At 44.9% G+C, this 21,636-nt stretch overlaps 1 protein-coding gene across 1 annotated transcript in view; it reads right to left on the reverse strand.

Moving 5' to 3' along the window:
* The window catches only part of LOC139418689 (mitogen-activated protein kinase kinase kinase kinase 2-like), a 31,218-nt gene extending 13,207 nt beyond the window's left edge, over positions 1–18,011 (reverse strand). Inside the window, 11 exon segments of the mRNA XM_071168333.1 lie at positions 42–123; positions 830–892; positions 1,078–1,209; positions 1,299–1,371; positions 2,019–2,061; positions 2,275–2,322; positions 2,496–2,551; positions 2,706–2,770; positions 2,851–2,941; positions 3,051–3,108; positions 17,919–18,011. Of these exon segments, the coding sequence (XP_071024434.1) occupies positions 42–123; positions 830–892; positions 1,078–1,209; positions 1,299–1,371; positions 2,019–2,061; positions 2,275–2,322; positions 2,496–2,551; positions 2,706–2,770; positions 2,851–2,941; positions 3,051–3,108; positions 17,919–18,011 (804 nt within the window).
* Between the last annotated feature and the right edge of the window lie 3,625 nt (positions 18,012–21,636).

The following is a 21,636-nucleotide window of genomic DNA, read 5'->3' on the forward strand; positions in this document are numbered from 1 at the left end:
CTTCTTGTTCTCGTCAAAAGGATGGAACTCTGAGGTAGTACCTGTAACAACTTCTCTGCAGTGGGCCTTTTGCGAGGGTTCTTGGTGAGGGAGACTTTCACAAAGCTGTGGAAGTCAACAGACCTAAAACAGGAGAGAGGCCACTGGTTATTACCACAGGGGCTAATTGGCTCCGAGACACTCAGTAACATTTATATTATTATTTTTTATTTATTATCATTTTATTGGTCCTTCCCTTCAGAGGACAACATGTGCTTTGTTTTAGTATTTTGTTACATATACATTATTCCTACATTTGACATACATGGTACCCTTATACACGTCAGAAATACATTTTTATACACATTAAAATGGTACTCAGACATATCCAGTATACATGATAGTGTTTTCGTTCCTAACTATTACAGATCTTGAGCTTTTAAATCGTACCCCTCAGCTATTCGTTTTTACATTTTTTATCAATCAGTAGATTTGAGTTTAACTATAATATTTGTTGTAATATTTTTTCTGGCTTTCAGGAGGATGATATTTAAATTGTAACCAGCTTTCTATGGCTCGTTTTTTAAAAAAGGCGATACTTTGAATAAGGTTTCATTTTCAATTAACCGACAAAGAGAGCTTGTAATCTGGATACAGGCAAAAAGGCCATTTTTGAACAAAGGATGAGCCAGCTAAACTACTGGAGAAGCAGTTTGGGTTTAACTTTTGCAGACAGAGGTTTAATGCTTTAATGTGTTACCATTTTAGCCTCTCATACTCATATTCATTACATAAATACATTATTAGTTATGTTGCTCATTGGACTTTTTAATTGTAAACTAACTTCTACCATTTGGACTTGTCCTTCAGTTTGGGAGGCTGGAAGCTGCCCTTTGACATCACCATCAAGGCCCTGGGGGGGGGGGAAGGGAAATCGAAATCTCATAACAATAACTTGATGTGCAACATGCTGCAGTGATCATTATCCAAATCTGATCTGTTAATATGACTGGATACAAGAACTAGATTTAACTTGTTATTACAGAATCTGTATAATTATAATAATGAGAGGTGACATCCCAGCAACTGTGCCCTCACCTCATTGGGTGCAGGTCAAACATTGGAGGCTGAAGCTCTGCCAGCTCGATAGCGGTGATGCCCACTGCCCAGATGTCACATAGCTGGTTGTACCCGCCTTTCTTCTCCACTGCTGCCACCTCGGGTGCCATCCTAGAAGAGCAACGCTGCCCGTGGATAACTGTGGTAAACCATGATAATGGGCCTTGTTTTGGTGCCATGGATGGACATAGATCACTCACCAGTAAGGTGTGCCTATGAAGGACTTCCTCTTGGCAACAGAGGCATTGATCTCAGCTGCAACGCCAAAATCCGCTGGAAGGAAACGATGGCGTGAGAGGTGGAGACAAATATTTGAGTAAATCAAATTTAAAAATAAATAAATCAGGGACTGGGTGTGTCCAAGGGCAGTGGTACTTGTTAAGTAGTTTTTGGGGGTATTGGTACTTTACTAGTTCTATTTTTGACAACTTTTACTTCACTACATTCCTAAAGAAAATAATGCACTTTCTACTCCATACATTTTCCCTGACACCCAAAAGTACTAGTTACATTTTGAAAATTGTCTAATTCAAACACTTATCAAGAGAACATCCCTGGCATCTCTATTGCCTCTGATCTGACAGACTCACTAAACACAAATGCTTCTTTTGTAAATTATGTCTGAGTGTAAAAGAGTGTGCCTGCCCATGGCTATCCGTAAATAAATAAACAAGAAAATGGGGCCGTCTTGTTTGCTTAATATTAGGAGTTTTAGCAATTACATTTACTTTTGATAATTAAGTATATTTAAAACCAAATACTTTTACTCAAGTAGTATTTTTCTGGATGATTTTTCTATTAAAGGTATCTTTACTTTTACTCAAGTATGACACTTGTTACTTTTTCCACAACTGTCCACGGGAGAGGCAGAGAGGATATGCGAAAGTGAGTGACAGCGTGAGGGTGGATGAGTCACTGACCCAGTTTGACGTCTCCTCGCTCTGTTAGAAGAACGTTGGCTCCCTGTGAAGAACCCACATTGACACAATGAGCGCACCGTTTCACACTCTCCCACCAGGACAGTCCCAAGCTCCGAATACACAGAGAGACATACACTTACAAAATTACATTTCTGTAAGTAGTTCCAAAGCGCCAGACCAAATGATTCAATTCAGATGAGTGGTAGAGCGAATTGTTCACATGTTTTTATATCCAACAGGATTTTCTATACATTACTTTTATGTCTCTGTGCATTTTTCCAGTCTCATGTAAGTGACGCAGTCCCTGCAAGCACAGAAAATCCAATGACAGTGGCATCTCAGCGCAACGGTCAAGCGTGATATTTATGAATTTACCATGTAAATAACGTTACATCCAAATGGAAAGTTTCACAAGAGAAAAAAAAATTGTTAAACGCTTTATCCAATGAATAACGCTGCATATCATTTCATTCTTACCTGGAGTGTTTCCCTGCACACATATGCAATCTGCCTCTCGTTCAGGGGGCCAGTAGCTATGGAAACATAACAATTAAGTGAGTAATTCAAAAAGAGAATATATGAGGGACACAGTAACTAGTTAAATCTTTACTTGAAACACTGGGACGATGCCATTCATATACATTATCTATCAGGGTGGGTGTTAGGGGGAACGTTCTCCAACTGTACCATGATAAATGTCCTGCAGGGAACCTCCTCCGCAGTACTCCATGCAGATCCACAGCTTGTTATTTCTACCAAAGGAAAAAGCGCACCGTTAAAGCAATAGCTCGGAGTTTCATATCAAGTTTTAACGTTTGATTGCAGACCAAACCTGAAGTAGCTGCCGAAATAGGCCACAATGTTCTTGTGAGTGCATTCTCTAATCATGGTGATCTCCTGTTGGATAGATGAGATATTGTCACCTGAAAAGAGACGAGCAGACTGATTTATATTCAGGAATACTGTGACACAATGTGAGGTAAAGATGTTTTTTTTTATTTTTATAATCATACTTTGGGATAAATATCCTACCAGGATCTAGTTTTACAACTTTGATTGCAGATACCACAGACGTCTTGATGTCTCGGGCCTGTAGAGAAGAGAGAGTACAAAAATGTTTGATGTTTTCCTGATCATTTGACATTGTGATTTCATTTTTTTTGCTGTGAATTTTATGGTTACTGGCATGACCGTTAAAGTCATGAGTGCCACAGACTCAGTTATACATTGGGAAAACGAATAATAGCCGACCACACATCAAGTTGAAAGTAGTTCTAGGTATATTAGATTTAAAACCAGGGTTTTATTCACTTTGAACCAAACGGAAGCAAACTGAACAAAACTGCGAGGGAACTAGCCGAATTTGTCAGATCGAAACTCTCGTTTTCGTTGCATAACACAACTGTTTGGGATAATGATTACACCTCAGCCGATTAAGTATCCTATTTGAGGGCCTTGTGCTCACACTTTGTTTTCCACTGATAAAACATGGGTGATAAGGGGAAGTACACCCTTAACTGTATGTCTACAGATCATACAGACACAATGATTATGTTACCAAGCAAAGCAGTGAAAGGACATGTGGGAACTACGAGGCCCTTGTCAGCTACCCTTGAAAAAAAAGACATCTGATATGGAGCGGTACTTACTTCCTGTTTTGTTTCTGTAGTAAAAAAATACTTCCTGTGATGAAAGTAATGTATATTATGCAGCAGAACTTTTACATCCTCGACTAAATGAGACTATTATTGCTAATCTCAGCTCAAGATCACTCTCAAAACATGACTTAGCAACTAATCCATTTATTATTTTATGATGATTTCTATTTTTTTTTTACAGAAATCTTTCCCATACTTTACAAGGGTTTCTTGGGTATGCTACAGTGAAAATGATAGACTATATTTGCTGGCCATGCCAAATATCCGAATTTAGGTCAGGGTTCTGGCCTGGGTGTATACAGAGAGTTAGTTTCTCACGGTTTTGACACAACTTCCTTTCTGAACACATTTTTGGTTTCCTGTTACTAACTGCTACAACCAAGGCGCCATCTCACATAACCACAAACTCAATGAGTATTTTTTTCTGTTCTATACTGCATTAACTTTATTTGGTGTGCTGGATCTTGTTTTTTTTTTTTAAACACATGACCATATACAGTGCATTTGGAAAATATTCAGACCCCCCCTTACACATAATATCCCATAATAAAAGAAAAACAGATTTCTGGAATATATATATATATATATATATATATATGCACAACTCTTTAGAGTATCTGGAGAATCAGCATTCGTGGGTTTGATTACAGGCTCAAAATGACCCGCCATACACCAGTCTCAACGTCAACAGTGAAGAGGCGATTTAACAGATTAAGGCGGGCAAAAGAACAGACACTGGACAGAGGAACTCTGCCTAGCATTCTGGAGTCTCTTCACTGTTGACGTTGAGACTGGTGTTTTGCAGGTACTATTTAATGAAGCTGCCAGTTGAGGACCAGTCTCAAGTCTGTTTCTCAAATTAGACATTATAATGTACTTGTCCTCTTGTTCAGTTGTGCACCGGGGCCTCCCACTCCTCTTTATATTCTGGTTAGAGCCAGTTTCTGTGAAGGGAGTAGTACACAGCGTTGAACGAGAGCTTCAGTTTCTTGCCAATTTCTTGCATGGAATAGCCTTCATTTCTCAGAAGAAGAATAGACTGATGAGTTTCAGAAGAAAGTTTTGTTTCTGGACATTTTGAGCCTGTAATCAAACCCACAAATGCTGATGCTCCAGATACTCAACTAGTCTAAAGGCCAGTTTTATTGCTTCTTTAAATCATAAGTTTTCAGCTGTGCTAACATAATTGCAAAAGGGTTTTATAATGATCAATTAGCCTTTTAAAATGATAAACTTGGATTAGCTAACAACGTGCCATTGGAACAAAGGAGTGATGGTTGCTGATAATGGGCCTCCGTACGCCTAGATATTCTATTAAAAAATGTTTCCAGCTACAATAGTTATTTACAACATTAACAATGTCTACACTGTACTTCTGATCCAATTGATGTTATTTTAAAATGGACCAAAAAACACAGCTTTTCTTTCAAAAACATTTAAGTGACCCCAAACTTTTGAACGGTAGTGTATGTACGTACACACGTCAAAAGTTGACACACCTACTCATTCAAGGGATTATGTTTATTTTTTACATTGTAGAATAGTGTGTGAAGTGAATAGTGAAGACATCAAAACTATGAAATAACAAATATGGAATCATGAAGTAACCAAAAATATATATTTTAGATTCTTTAAAGTAGCCACCCTTTGCCTTGATGACAGCTTTGCACACGCTTGGCATTCAACCAGCTTCATGAGGTAGTTACCTGGAATGCATTTCAATTAACAGGTGTGCCTTGTTAAAAGGTCATTTGAGTCAGTTGTGTTGTGACAAGGTAAGGGTGGTATACAGAAGATATTGTAATGACGTTCGTCTGTACGAGAGGCGGACCAAAGCGCAGCGTGGTTGTTTTGATTCATGTTTTAATAAATAACTACACATGAACAAACTAACAAAACCAAGAAATGTGAAAACGCAAAACAGTCCTATCCTGTGACAACAAACACAGTGACAGGAACAATCACCCACAAACACACAGTGAAACCCAGGCTACCTAAGTATGATTCTCAATCAGAGACAACTAATGACACCTGCCTCTGATTGAGAACCATACTAGGCCGAAAACATAGAAATGCCCCACAACATAGAAAAACAAACATAGACTGCCCACCCAACTCACGCCCTGACCATACTAAATAAATACAAAACAACGGAAATAGAGGTCAGAACGTGACAGTACCCCCACCCAAAGGTGCGGACTCCGGCCGCAAAACCTTGACCTATAGGGGAGGGTCTGGGTGGGCGTCTGTCCGCGGTGGCGGCTCTGGCGCGGGACGCGGACCCCACTTCACCATTGTCTTAGTCCGCCTTATTGTCCGCCTCCGTGGCTTACTCACCATGGCCACCCCTCTCAATGACCCCACTGGACAGAGGGGCTGCTTGGGACATAGGTGAAGCAGCTGCTCGGGACAGAGGGGCGGCTGCTCGGGACAGAGGGGCGGCTGCTCGGGACAGAGGGGCGGCTGCTCGGGACAGAGGGACGGCAGCAGCTCGGGACAGAGGGACGGCAGCAGCTCGGGACAGAGGGACGGCAGCAGCTCGGGACAGAGGGGCAGCTGCTCGGGACAGAAGGGCAGCTGCTCGGGACAGAAGGGCAGCTGCTCGGGACAGAGGGGCGGCAGCAGCTTGGGACAGAGGGGCGACAGCTGCTCTGGACAGAGGGGCGACAGCTGCTCTGGACAGAGGGGCAGCTGCTCGGGCGGCCCCTGGCTGACTGGCGGCACTGGCGGCCCCTGGCTTACTGGCGGCCCCTGGCTGACTGGCGGCACTGACGGCCCCTGGCTTACTGGCGGCCCCTGGCTGACTGGCGGCACTGGCGGCCCCTGGCTGACTGGCGGCCCCTGGCTGACTGGCGGCCCCTGGCTGACTGGCGGCACTGGCGGCCCCTGGCTGACTGGCGGCACTGGCGGCCCCTGGCTGACTGGCGGCCCCTGGCTGACTGGCGGCACTGGCGGCCCCTGGCTGACTGGCGGCACTGGCGGCCCCTGGCAGACGGGCGGCACTGGCGGCCCCTGGCAGACGGGCGGCACTGGCGGCGCTGGGCAGACGGGCGGCACTGGCGGCACTGGGCAGACGGGCGGCGCTGGCGGCGCTGGGCAGACGGACGGCGCTGGCGGCGCTGGGCAGACGGACGGCGCTGGCGCCGCTGGGCAGACGGGCGGCGCTGGGCAGACGGGAGGCTCAGCTGGCGCTGGGCAGACGGGAGGCTCAGCTGGCGCTGGGCAGACGGGAGGCTCAGCTGGCGCTGGGCAGACGGGAAGCTCAGCTGGCGCTGGGCAGACGGGAAGCTCAGCTGGCGCTGGGCAGACGGGAAGCTCAGCTGGCGCTGGGCAGACGGGAAGCTCCGGCAGCGCTGGACTGAGTAGCTCTCGTAGCGCCGAACAGGCGGGAGACTCCGGCAGCGCCGGAGAAGAGGAAGGCCCTGGTAGCGCCGGAGAGGCGGGAGACTCCGACAGCGGCGCCGGACAGGCGGGAGGCCCCGGACAGGCGGGAGGCTCCGGCAGCGGCGCCGGACAGGCGGGAGGCTCCGGCAGCGGCGCCGGACAGGCGGGAGGCTCCGGCAGCGGCGCCGGACAGGCGGGAGGCTCCGGCAGCGGCGCCGGACAGGCGGGAGGCTCCGGCAGCGGCGCCGGACAGGCGGGAGGCTCCGGCAGAGGCGCCGGACAGGCGGGAGGCTCCGGCCGCGCTGGAGAGGAGGAAGCCCCTGTAAGGATGGGCCGGAGAGACAGCCTGGTACGGGGGGCTGCCACCGGAGGGCTGGTGCGTGGAGGTGGTGACGGATAGACCGGGCCGTGCAGGCGCACTGGAGCTCTTGAGCACCGAGCCTGCCCAACCTTACCCGGTTGAATGGTCCCGGTCGCCCTGCCAGTGCGGCGAGGTGGAATAGCCCGCACTGGGCTATGCAGGCGAACCGGGGACACCGTGCGCAAGGCTGGTGCCATGTAAGCCAGCCCAAGGAGACGCACTGGAGACCAGATGCGTAGAGCCGGCTTCATGGCACTTGGCTCGATGCCCACTCTAGCCCGGCCGATACGCGGAGCTGGAATGTACCGCACCGGGCTGTGCACCCGCACTGGGGACACCGTGCGCTCCACCGCATAACACGGTGCCTGCCCGGTCTCTCTAGCCCCCCGGTAACCACAGGAAGTTGGCTCAGGTCTCCTACCTGTCGTAGCCATACTCCCTGTTAGCCCCCCCCCCAAGAAATTTTTGGGGCTGACTCCCGGGCTTCCTTGCCAACCGTGTTCCCTCATATCGCCGGCTCCTCTCTCCGGCTGCCTCTGCTCTCCTCGCTGCCTCCACCTGTTCCCATGGAAGGCGATCCTTTCCCGCCAGGATCTCCTCCCATGTGTAGCAACCCTTGCCGTCCAACACATCGTCCCAAGTCCATTCCTCCTTGTGCCGCTGTTGCTGTTGCTCCTGCTGCACCTGTCGCTTCTCCTGCTTCTGCTGTTGCTGTTGCCCGTTACCACGCCGCTTGGTCCTGTTGTGGTGGGTGATTCTGTAATGACGTTCGTCTGTACGAGAGGCGGACCAAAGCGCAGCGTGGTTGTTTTGATTCATGTTTTAATAAATAACTACACATGAACAAACTAACAAAACCAAGAAATGTGAAAACGCAAAACAGTCCTATCCTGTGACAACAAACACAGTGACAGGAACAATCACCCACAAACACACAGTGAAACCCAGGCTACCTAAGTATGATTCTCAATCAGAGACAACTAATGACACCTGCCTCTGATTGAGAACCATACTAGGCCGAAAACATAGAAATGCCCCACAACATAGAAAAACAAACATAGACTGCCCACCCAACTCACGCCCTGACCATACTAAATAAATACAAAACAACGGAAATAGAGGTCAGAACATGACAGATATGGCTATTTGGTAAAAGACTAACTCCATATTATGGCAAGAACAGCTCAAATAAGCAAAGAGAAACAACAGTCCATCATGACTTGAAGACATGAAGGTCAATCAATCTGGAAAATTTCAAGAACTTTGAAATGTTCTTCCTGTGGCAGTCATCAGGACCGCCACAGGAAAGGAAGAACCAGAATTACCTCTGCTGCAGAGGATAAGTTCATTCGAGTTAACTGCACCGCAGATTGCAGCCCAAATAAATGCGTCACAGAGTTCAAGTAACAGAGACACATCAACTGTTCAGAAGAGACTACGTGAATCAGGCCTTCGTGGTTGAATTGCTGCAAAGAAACCACTACTAAAAGGACACCAATAAGAAGAACAGACTTGCTTGGGCCAAACAACACGAGCAATGGACATTAAACCAGTGGAAATCTGTCCTTTGGTCTGATGAGTCCAAATTTGAGGTTTTGGTTCCAACCGCAGTGTCTTTATGAGACGCAGAGTAGTTGAACGGATGATCTTCGCATGTGTGATTCCCACCGTGAAGCATGGAGGAGAAGGTGTTATAGTGTGGGGGTGCTTTACTGGTTACACTGTTGGTGAATTATTTAGAATTCAAGGCATACTTAACCAGCATGGCTACCACAGCATTCTGCAGCGACACGCCATCCCATCTGGTTTGCACTTAGTGGGACTATCTATTTGTTTTTCAACACACCTCCAGGCTGCGTAAGGGCTATTTGACCAAGAAGGAGAATGATGGAGTGCTGCATCAGATGGGATGGCCTCCACAATCATCCAACCTCAACCCAATTGAGATGGTTTGGGATTAATTGGACCGCAGAGTGAAGGAAAAGCAGCCAACAATTGCTCAGCATATGTGGGAACTCCTTTAAGACGGTTGGAAAAGCATTCCAGGTGAAGCCGGTTGAGAGAATACCAAGAGTGTGCAAAGCTGTCATCGAGGCAAAGGGTGGCTACTTTGAATAATTGCTTGATTAGTTTAACAGTTTTTGGTTACTACATGATTCCGTATGTGTTATTTCATAGTTCTGATGTCTTCCCTATTATTTTACAATGTAGAAAACAGTAAAAAAATAAAGAAAAACCCTTGAAGGAGTAGGTGTGTCCAAACTTTTGACTGGTACTGTATACAGTTGAAGTCGGAAGTTTACATAGGTTGGAGTCATTAAAACTTGTTTTTCAACCACTCCACAAATTTCTTGTTAACAAACTATAGTTTTGGCAAGTCAGTTAGGACATCTACTTTGTTCATGACACATACACACGAAGTCAGAAGTTTACATAAAACTTTGCCAAATACATTTTAAAAAATACCACCACCCTACTCCACTATTTATATCCATGTAGTCCTACCTCAGGCCAAAATCCTGAAACGATGGGACACCACCATTTAACACACCCTGTAACTCTTCTGACATCAAGTCTCACACACCCAAATACCTCACTGCAGCTGCCACCACAACCTCAATTGTCTGCGTCTTACATTCCATCCCTGTAGTAGCTGATAACTATTACTATAAACTAGAGGTCGACCGATTATGATTTTTCAACGCAGATACCGATTATTGGAGGACCAAAAAAAGCCGATACCGATTTTTAAAACTGTATTTGTAATAATGACAATTACAACAATACTGAATGAACACTTATTTTAACTTAATATAATACATCAATAAAATCAATTTAGCCTCAAATAAATAATGAAACATGTTCAATTTGGTTTAAATAATGCAAAAACAAAGTGTTGGAGAAGAAAGTAAAAGTGCAATATGTGCCAAGTAAGATAGCTAACGTTTAAGTTCCTTGCTCAGAACATGAGAACATATGAAAGCTGTTGGTTCCTTTTAACATGAGTCTTCAATATTCCCAGGTAAGAGGTTTTAGGTTGTAGTTATTATAGGACTATTTCTCTCTATACCATTTCTATTTCATTAACCTTTGACTATTGGATGTTCTTATAGGCACTTTAGTATTGCCAGTATAGCTTCCATCCCTCTCCTCACCCCTACCTGGGCTCGAACCAGGAACACATCGACAACAGCCACCCTCAAAGCAGCGTTACCCATGCAGAGCAAGGGGAACAACCACTCCAAGTCTCAGAGGGATTGACGTTTGAAACGCTATTAGCGCGCACCTCGCTAATTAGCTAGCCATTACACATCGGTTACACCAGCCTAATCTCGGGAGTTGATAGGCTTGAAGTCATAAACAGCTGCTGGCAAACGCACGAAAGTGCTGTTTGAATGAATGCTTACGAGCCTGCTGCTGCCTACCGCCGCTCTGTCAGACTGCTCTATCAAATCATAGACTCAGTTATAACATGATAACACACAGAAATACGAGCCTTATGGTCATTAATATGGCCGAATCCGGAAACTATCATCTCGAAAATAAGACATTTATTATTTCAGTGAAATAAGGAACTGTTCCGTATTTTATGTAACGGGTGGCATCCATGTCTAAATATTCCGGTTACATTGCACAACCTTCAATGTTATGTCATAATTGCGTAAAATTCTGGCAAATTAGGCGGCCCAAACTGTTGCATATACACTGACTCTGCGTGCAATGAACGCAAGAGAAGTGACAATTTCACCTGGTTAATATTGCCTGCTAACCTGGATTTCTTTAAGCTAAATATGCAGGTTTAAAAATATATACTTCTGTTTATTGATTTTAAGAAAGGCATTGGTGTTTATGGTTAGGTACACATTGGAGCAACGATACGCACCGCATCGATAATATGCAACGCAGGACACGCTAGATAAACTAGTAATATCATCAACCATGTGTAGTTAACTAGTGATTATGATTGATTGATTGTTTTTTCTAAGATAAGTTTAATGCTAGCTAGCAACTTACCTTGGCTTACTGCATTCACGTAACAGGCAGTCTCCTCGTGGAGTGCAATGTAATCAGGTGGTTAGAGCGTTGGACTAGTTAACTAAGGTTGCAAGATTGAATCATCCGAGCTGACAAGGTAAAAATCTGTCGTTCTGCCCCTGAACAAGGCAGTTAACCCACCGTTCCTAGGCCGTCATTGAAAATAAGAACACTTATTTTATTTTTCTTAACCGACTTGCATAGTTAAATAAAAATTTAATAAAGTGTAAAAATAAAAAATAAAAAAAAAATACATTTTAAAACAAATAAAAAAATTGGTGTCCAAAAATACCGATTTTAGATTGTTATGAAAACTTGAAAGCGGCCCTAATTAAATTGGCCCTAATTAAAATCGGCCATTCCGATTAAACGGTCAACGTCTACTTTAAACGCAAATTATCCAATCTTACTGAAACATATATCACTTGTTGATTTATCCCTCTGTACTGGTAAAGATCTACTACTCACACCACTCCTCTTAAGATCCCTCCCCATTGACACATCTTTCTCTACTTGCTTCACTGCCTCAGCATGACAACTTCTGCACTACTCTAACCCTGGAAACCTCAACCTGCCTCTCTTGCACGGGACATTTCTGATCCCCAACCCCAGTGGCACCCTTACAATTAACACATACCACTATTTTCCCCAATACTACACATTCCTTTGTCTCATGCCCTTCTGCACACTTCTCACACCTAGGAACCTTCCTCCGACACACTGCTGCCACATTCCCATAAGCTTGACACCTGTAACAGCGTAATATGTATTCAGCACAAAACCTCATACAGGATTACATACATAACCTCACTTTGTTGGGCAAAATCTTAACACCAAAACTCAAAAGAACAGACAACTTCTGTTTCACCACTCAAGCCACCCTGTCTGCGTCGCACCAAACAACAAGCGTCACAAACACCGGGAATCTTCCCCTTCAGTTGGTTAACTTTTACATTTATGGCTACCCCAGTAATCCCTCTTTTCAGTGGCACCCTTTTCTTCCAGTGGGTCAAAAGTTTACATGCACTCAATTAGTATTTGGTAGCATTGCCTTTAAATTGTTTAACTTGGGTCAAATGTTTTGGGTAGCCTTCCACAAGCTTCCCTCAATAAGTTGGGTGAATTTTGGCCCATTCCTCCTGACAGAGCTGGTGTAACTGAGTCAGGTTTGTAGGCCTCCTTGCTCGCACACGGCGTTTCAGTTCTGCCCACACAATCTCTATAGGATTGAGGTCAAGGCTTTGTGATGGCCACTCCAATACCTTGACTTTGTTGTCCTTAAGCCATTATGCCACAACTTTGGAAGTATGCTTGGGGTCAATGTCCATTTGGAAGACCCATTTGCGACCAAGCTGTAACTTCCTGACTGATGTCTTCAGATGTTGCTTCAATATATCCACATAATTTCCTCCTCATGATGCCACATATTTTGTGAAGTGCACCAGTCCCTCCTGCAGCAAAGCAACCCCACAACATGATGCTGCCACCCCCGTGCTTCACGGTTGGGATGGTGTTCTTCCGCTTGCAGGCCTCCCCCTTTTTCCTCCAAACATAACGATGGTCATTATGGCCAAACAGTTCTATTTTTTTGTTTTTCAGACCAGAGGACATTACTCCAAAAAATACAATCTTTGTCCCTATGTGCAGTTGCAAAGCGTAGTCTGGCTTTATGGTGGTTTTGGAGCAGTGGCTTCTTCCTTGCGGCCTTTCAGCTTATGTCGATTTAGGACTCTGACTGTGGATATAAATACTTTTGTACCTGTTTCCGCCAGCATCTTCACAAGGTCCTTTACTGTTGTTCTGGGATTGATTTGCACCTTTCGCACCAAAGTACGTTCATCTCTAGGAGACGGAACGCGTCTCCTTCCTGAGCGGTATGACAGCTACGTGGTCCCATGGTGTTTATACTTGCGTACTATTGTTTGTACAGATGAACGTGGTACCTTCAGGCGCTTGGAAATTGCTCCCAAGGATGAACCAGACTTCCAGAGGTTTACAATTTTTTTTCTGAGGTCTTGGCTGATTTCTTTTGATTTTCCCATGATGTCAAGCAAAGAGGCACGGAGTTTGAAGGTAGGCGTTGAAATACATCCACAGGTACACTTCCAATTGACGAAGCTTCTAAAGCCATGACATCATTTTCTGGAATTTTCCAAGCTATTTGAAGGCACAGTTAACTTAGTGTATGTAAACTTCTGACCCACTGGGAATGTGATGAAAGAAAGGTTGAAATATGTAATTCTCTCTACTTTTATTCTCACATTTCACATTCTTAAAATAAAGTGGTGATCCTAACTGACCTAAGACAAGGACATTTTACTAGGATTAAACGTCAGGAATTGTGAAAAACAGTTGGCTACGGTGTATGTAATCTTCCGACTTCAACTGTATATGAAATATCACATTACATAAGGATGCAGACCCTTTACTCAGTACTTTGTTGAAGCATCTTTGGCAGCGATTACAGCCTCAAATCGTCTTTGGTATGACGCTACAAGCTTGGCACACCTGTATTTGGGAAATTTTGCCCATTCTTCCTTGCAGATCCTCTCAATCTCTGTCAGGTTGGATGGGGAGCGTCGCTGCACAGCTATTTTCAGGTCTCTCCAGTTATGTTAGATCAGGTTCAAGTCCGGGTGCTGGCTGGGCCGCTCAAGGAAATTCAGAGACGTGTCCCGAAGTCACTCCTGCGCTGTCTTGACTGTGTGCTTAGGGTCGTTGTCCTGTTGGAAGGTGAACTTTCTCCCCAGTCTGAAGTCCTGAGCGCACTGGAGCAGGTTGTCATCAAGTATCTCTCTATACTTTGCTCCGTTCAGCTTTCCCTCGACCCCAGTCCCTGCTGCTGAAAAACATCCCCTCAGCATGATGCTGCCACCACCATGTTTCACCGTTGGGATGGTGCCAGGTTTCCTCCAGACATGATGCCTGACATTCAAGCCAAAGAGTTCAATCTTGGTTTTATCTTACCAGAGCATCTTGTTTCTCATGGTCAGAGTCCTTTAGGTGCCTTTTGGCAAACTCCAAGTGCACTGTCATGTGCCTTTTACTGAGGAGTGGCTTTCGTCTTGCCACTCTACCATAAAGGCCTGATTGGTGGAGTGCTGCAGAGATGGTTGTCTTTCTGGAAGGTTCTCCCATCTCCAGAGGAACGCTGGAGCTCTGTCAGAGTGACCATCGGGTTCTTGGTCACCTCCCTGACCAAGGCCCTTCTCCCCCTGAATGCTCAGTTTGCCAGCTCTAGAAAGAGTCTTGGTGATTCCAAACTTCTTCCATTTAAGAATGGAGGCCACTGTGTTCTTGGGGACTTTCAACGCTACAGAATTTTTTTTGTACCCTTCCCCAGATCTGTGCCTCGACACAATCCTGTCTCGGTGCTCTATGGACAATTCCTTTGACATCATGGCTTGGTTTTTGCCCTGACATGCTCTGTCAACTGTGGGACCTTACATAGACATGTGTGTGCCTTTCCAAATCATGTCCAATCAATTGAATTTACCACAAGTGCAGCTATTCCCTCCGCAAGGCTATCAAACAAGCTAAGCGCCAGTACAGAGACAAAGTAGAATCTCAATTCAACGGCTCAGACACAAGAGGCATGTGGCAGGGTCTACAGTAAATCACGGACTACAGGAAGAAATCCAGCCCAGTCACGGACCAGGATGTCTTGCTCCCAGGCAGACTAAATAACTTTTTTGCCCGCTTTGAGGACAATACAGTGCCACTGACACGGCCTGCAACGAAAACATGCGGTCTCTCCTTCACTGCAGCCGAGGTGAGTAAGACATTTAAACGTGTTAACCCTCGCAAGGCTGCAGGCCCAGACGGCATCCCCAGCCGCGCCCTCAGAGCATGCGCAGACCAGCTGGCCGGTGTGTTTACGGACATATTCAATCAATCCCTATACCAGTCTGCTGTTCCCACATGCTTCAAGAGGGCCACCATTGTTCCTGTTCCCAAGAAAGCTAAGGTAACTGAGCTAAACGACTACCGCCCCGTAGCACTCACATCCGTCATCATGAAGTGCTTTGAGAGACTAGTCAAGGACCATATCACCTCCACCCTACCTGACACCCTAGACCCACTCCAATTTGCTTACCGCCCAAATAGGTCCACAGACGATGCAATCTCAACCACACTGCACACTGCCCTAACCCATCTGGACAAGAGGAATACCTATGTGAGAATGCTGTTCATCGACTACAGCTCGGCATTCAACACCATAGTACCCTCCAAGCTCGTCATCAAGCTCGAGACCCTGGGTCTCGACCCCGCCCTGTGCAACTGGGTACTGAACTTCCTGACGGGCCGCCCCCAGGTGGTGAGGGTAGGCAACAACATCTCCCCCCCGCTGATCCTCAACACTGGGGCCCCACAAGGGTGCGTTCTGAGCCCTCTCCTGTACTCCCTGTTCACCCACGACTGCGTGGCCACGCACGCCTCCAACTCAATCATCAAGTTTGCGGACGACACAACAGTGGTAGGCTTGATTACCAACAACGACGAGACGGCCTACAGGGAGGAGGTGAGGGCCCTCGGAGTGTGGTGTCAGGAAAATAACCTCACACTCAACGTCAACAAAACTAAGGAGATGATTGTGGACTTCAGGAAACAGCAGAGGGAACACCCCCCTATCCACATCGATGGAACAGTAGTGGAGAGGGTAGCAAGTTTTAAGTTCCTCGGCATACACATCACAGACAAACTGAATTGGTCCACTCACACAGACAGCATCGTGAAGAAGGCGCAGCAGCGCCTCTTCAACCTCAGGAGGCTGAAGAAATTCGGCTTGTCACCAAAAGCACTCACAAACTTCTACAGATGCACAATCGAGAGCATCCTGGCGGGCTGTATCACCGCCTGGTATGGCAACTGCACCGCCCTCAACCGTAAGGCTCTCCAGAGGGTAGTGAGGTCTGCACAACGCATCACCGGGGGCAAACTACCTGCCCTCCAGGACACCTACACCACCCGATGTCACAGGAAGGCCATAAAGATCATCAAGGACATCAACCACCCGAGCCACTGCCTGTTCACCCCGCTATCATCCAGAAGGCGAGGTCAGTACAGGTGCATCAAAGCTGGGACCGAGAGACTGAAAAACAGCTTCTATCTCAAGGCCATTAGACTGTTAAACAGCCACCACTAACACTGAGTGGCTGCTGCCAACACACTGACACTGACTCAACTCCAGCCACTTTAATAATGGGAATTGATGGGAAATGATGTAAATATATCACTAGCCACTTTAAACAATGCTACCTTATATAATGTTACTTACCCTACATTATTCATCTCATATGCATACGTATATACTGTACTCTATATCATCGACTGTATCCTTATGTAATACATGTATCACTAGCCACTTTAAACTATGCCACTTTGTTTACATACTCATCTCATTTGTACATACTGTACTCGATACCATCTACTGTATCTTGCCTATGCTGCTCTGTACCATCACTCATTCATATATCCTTATGTACATATTCTTTATCCCCTTACACTGTGTACAAGACAGTAGTTTTGGAATTGTTAGTTAGATTACTTGTTATTACTGCATTGTCGGAACTAGAAGCACAAGCATTTCGCTACACTCGCATTAACATCTGCTAACCATGTGTATGTGACAAATAAAATTTGATTTGATTTGAAGTGGACTGCAATCCAGTTGTAGAAACATCAAGGGTTATCAATGGAAGCAGGATGCACCTGAGATCTATATCGAGTCTCGTAGCAAAGGGTTTGAATAATTATGTTAAGGTATTTGCTAAAATTTCTAAAAGCCTATTTTGCTTTGTCATTATGGGGTTTGTGTGTAGATTGAGGATTTTTTTTTAAATACATACATTTTAGAATAAGGCTGTAATGTAACAAAATGTGGAAAACGTCAAGGGGTCTGAATGAATACTTTCCAAATGCACTGTATACTTAGAGTAAAAGCTTAATCAGCATTTCCCTGAGCATTGTTAGTCTCCTAAACCCGACCCTGGGCATAATACAGTAGGAGGCAACAAGTCTGCCTAGTCATAGGGAGACTAGAGCCATTCTGATGTTTAGCCCTGTGTTCATGACAACCAAAACATCTAATACAGTTATGGAGAGAGACCATGCAGCATGCCTCCATGCACACATTGACGATACTAAGGATGGTGTAATATCACTTTTCCAGCAACATTATATCAGGGCGAAAAAAATTGTTTTAATCACAAAACAATTTCTAGCATTTTTTTTTGTTGTATTAAGAAAACCATCATATTCTGTTTTTAACGTTGACGGAGTCAACATACAACTAATGCTATAAATGACCAGCTATTCAAACAGGTATGTGTCGGCTCAGGTAATACAGTCATATGCAAAACAATCACAATTCGGGGGGATTGATGCATATCCAATAGCCTACGAAGGAGACCTAAGTGTCACTAAAGTACGAAATAATAGAGCGTGGCAAACTTAAAATACCTTAAATACATCTCCGTATGTACCACTGCCGATTCGGTGAATCAACTCGTAGTCCTCCAACGGGTTCGAGTAGGAGACACCAATTGCCTCCATCGCAGCAACGTCAGCCTCGACTCGCGCTGTCTAGCGACTAATGTTGATTCCTGTCCAGATGCCTGCACTTCCTCAGCAACAAACCATCAGAGGCAAAAGCCGAAATAAAAATGGCAGCTATAACCTACAGCCCTGTTATGCTCAGTGAACGGCAGCCTACCAGTGCCATGGCATTTATGTAAATAATAAGGCATTGTTCTTGCTCCTGAATGAAGAAAATAATCCGCATTTGGGGTTTTTCAGTGAAACAAAGCCCTGTCAAATAGTAGTAATTGTCCACCGGTTCTTGTTTTGTTTAACGTTTTTTTTTCTTTCAATTTCATAAAAACATCTCGCACGCACGGACGCTTGCACGCACATGCCCAACGGGGTAGTAAACCCTCGCACGCACATGCCCAACGGGGTAGTACCCAACGGGGTAGTAAACCCTGGGGAGAACCCTTGAGGTTCTTGTGGTGATTGATACGTTAATTGATTGATTTGTTGATTGACTGGGTGATTATTATGGTTATTAAATAGATGTAGCAAACCTACGTCCATGAAAAATATATATTATGATTTATAAACGAGAATCCACTGTGTATAATATGTGGTATAAAGCAATGATAATAGCTTCATTTGGAAACTATGACCTTATGGCTGGCAGGCAGCCTGGCGGTTAAACCGTTGGACCAGTAACTGAACGGTTGCTGGTTCAAATCGCCGAGCCGACAGAGTGAAAAAATCGGTCGATGTGCCATCTGTCGATGATAACCTTAATTGCTCTGGATAAGAGCGTCTGCTTAATGACTAAAATGTAAATTGAGAGACGTCAGCTTTACAGCCGTGATGAAGATACGCCCCTCGTTGTGCTCTGAAATACATAATCGTTCTCCTAGCAGCAGGACATTATTGCAGCAAGATCTTGGATTTTATTTTTCAAAATCAGAGTCGGTTTGCAAAGAAATGCTAAACGGGGAATATCGGGGGGGAAATGCACTCTAGGGCAATAACACTGTTTTTCACAGCATTGCAACCACCTTTGATAATTTTATGTATTTATTTGTAATATTGTATTATTTATTCCAGCATTTCTTTTGAAAGTTTACATAAATGCTTGTACGTTGAAAGTCATGGTGTAGGCTATATTTAAAGAAATACACATTTAATAAAATACAACATTGGTTTACTCAATCTGCAAAATTTGAAATGGTCGCTTGTGCTGAGCAACAGGTTTAATACAGAGTGCTGGTTACTCCTTAATCCACCCACTCATTCACTGCAATGCAATACATTGTATATGGTATACTTATTGGGTTGTAGAGAAAAAAAAACACTAATACCTGTCCTATATAAACTGGGGTGGGAAATACTCTGTAGGCTCTCTACTAACCACATATGTGTAGTTTTGGAGGGGGACCATGTCATGCATATCCTGCAACACTCCATAGCCCCCAATACAATAATACACTGCAACTTTTTTTTGCCAATATGTATCCATGCACAGTCTATTACAGTGTATTGCATTTGGGAGCTATGGAGGGGGTGGATAATGAAGTGCTGCTGGATATGTACGACTGAGTAATTCCCATACCACTTTAGCTGAGACAGGTAGAAAAGTTCTCTCTTTACAAGCCAATATGTATCCATGTACAGTCTATTCCAGTGCATTGCATTGGGGTATAGGGGAGGCGGAGTGAAAAGCTAGCATGCGGCCGTGCAACATAGTCCTCCTCCAAAACGAACCCTATTTGGTTAGTAAAGATGCTACTGAGTATTTCCCACTCCACTTTAGCTGAGATAGGTAGAAAAGCAGGGGAGCAATTTCCAATGGTGACATGAACCCCCCCCCCCCCCCCCCCCCCGCCACACATTCTGAAATTGCATTTTTGTCCCCCACCAGTTTTATAATTGCACTGTGATACACAAAGTCTGTCCTCGGGTTGCAACACTCACTACCGAGTTCCAAACTGCCTCCGGAAGCAACGTCAACACAAGAGCTGTTCGTCGGGAGCCTCATGAAATGGGTTTCCATGGCCCGAGCAGCCATACACAAGGCTAAGATCACCATGCGCAATGCTTATGCTTCGGCTGGAGTGGTGTAAAGCTTGGAGCGATGAATCACGCTTCACCATCTGGCAGTCCGACGGAGGAATCTGGGTTTGGCGGATGCTAGAAGAACGCTACCTACCTGAATGCATAGTGCCAACTGTAAAGTTTGGTGGAGGAGGAATAATGATCTGGGGCTGTTTTTCATTGTTAGTTCCAGTGAAGGGGAATCTTAACACTACAGCATACATTCTAGACGATTCTGTGCTTCCAACTTTGTGGCAAAAGTTTTGGGAAGGCCCTTTCCTGTTAATTCATGACAATGCCCCTGTGCACAAAGCGAGGACGATACAGAAATGGTTTGTCGAGATCGGTGTGAGAGAACTTGACTGGCCTGTACAGAGCCCTGACTTCAACCCCATCGAACACCTTTGGGATGAATTGGAACTCCCACTGCAAGCCAGGCCTAATCGACCAACATCTGTGCCCAACCTCACTTTTTGTGGCTGAATGGAAGTCCCTGCAGCAATGTTCCAACATCTAGTGGAGAGCCTTCCCATAAGATTGGAGACTGTTATAGCAGCAAAGGGGACCAACTCCATATTAATGCCCCAGATTTTGGAATGAGATGTTCGATGAGCAGGTGTCCGCATACCTTTGGTCAAGTAGTGTATGTTAGAATGCCTAGTCATGTTCATATAATGTCAGACGTAAATTACTGCAGTTTAAGACCATCACTGGAACATACTATATACCAGTTAAACCGAATATCATGCACTCAGAAATGTAATTCCTCTGCTGAAGATGTAAAACACAAATGTTATGGTCTTGTGAATGCTGGCTGAATTCTGGCATAGATTATGTCCTTTTATCTCAGCATGTCTACAGATTCTCCCTGTTTTTGTTTGCTTGGAAATGTTGATAATGGAGACAGAAGAAACTGTGTAATCTAGCATTTATTGTGGCTAAGAAATGCATTGCCATTAATTGGAAGGTTTATCCTCCCACAATGTCACAATGGATGGCAGAAATGTCAAGTTATGTATCACTAGATTTGATTTAGTACAAGATTAAGGGTATACTATGCAACTTTCATAAGGTCTGGATTCCTCATATAGAATACTGTACGACAAAAGGAGTCTGTATTGAAAACATGTCCACGTCAGGGGAGATACCTATTGCTAGCTGCTGGGCTGCTCAATCCTGGCCCTGGGGGTCTGCCATTCTCTTGGTTGTCACTCTGGCCTTGGCCTAACACACCTGAAACCAATAATGAGTGTTTCACTAAGCCATGGACCGCTAGGGGCAGGATGTGGTCACCCATCTATATTGTGTGCAAGTAAAAAGAGCTCTACAGTACTATTAGGCCTTTGATATGCATTATATGGAGGATATATGGAGGATATACTGTTTCTGTGTGTTAATGTGTATGTGTGTGTATGTGTATGTATGTGTATGTGTGTTTTTACCCAACTTTTGATTTCCAAACCTTTCCCTCGAAACATTAAAAAAAAAAAGAAGATGGGAAGGAAGTTGTGTTGGGGAGAGAGTTGAGTCATTGGCTAGATTGGTGGGGGCCGGGCGTACAAGTGGCTCT

This window comes from Oncorhynchus clarkii, chromosome 10, assembly GCF_045791955.1.
Source record: "Oncorhynchus clarkii lewisi isolate Uvic-CL-2024 chromosome 10, UVic_Ocla_1.0, whole genome shotgun sequence".
Taxonomy (NCBI): Eukaryota; Metazoa; Chordata; class Actinopteri; order Salmoniformes; family Salmonidae; genus Oncorhynchus; species Oncorhynchus clarkii.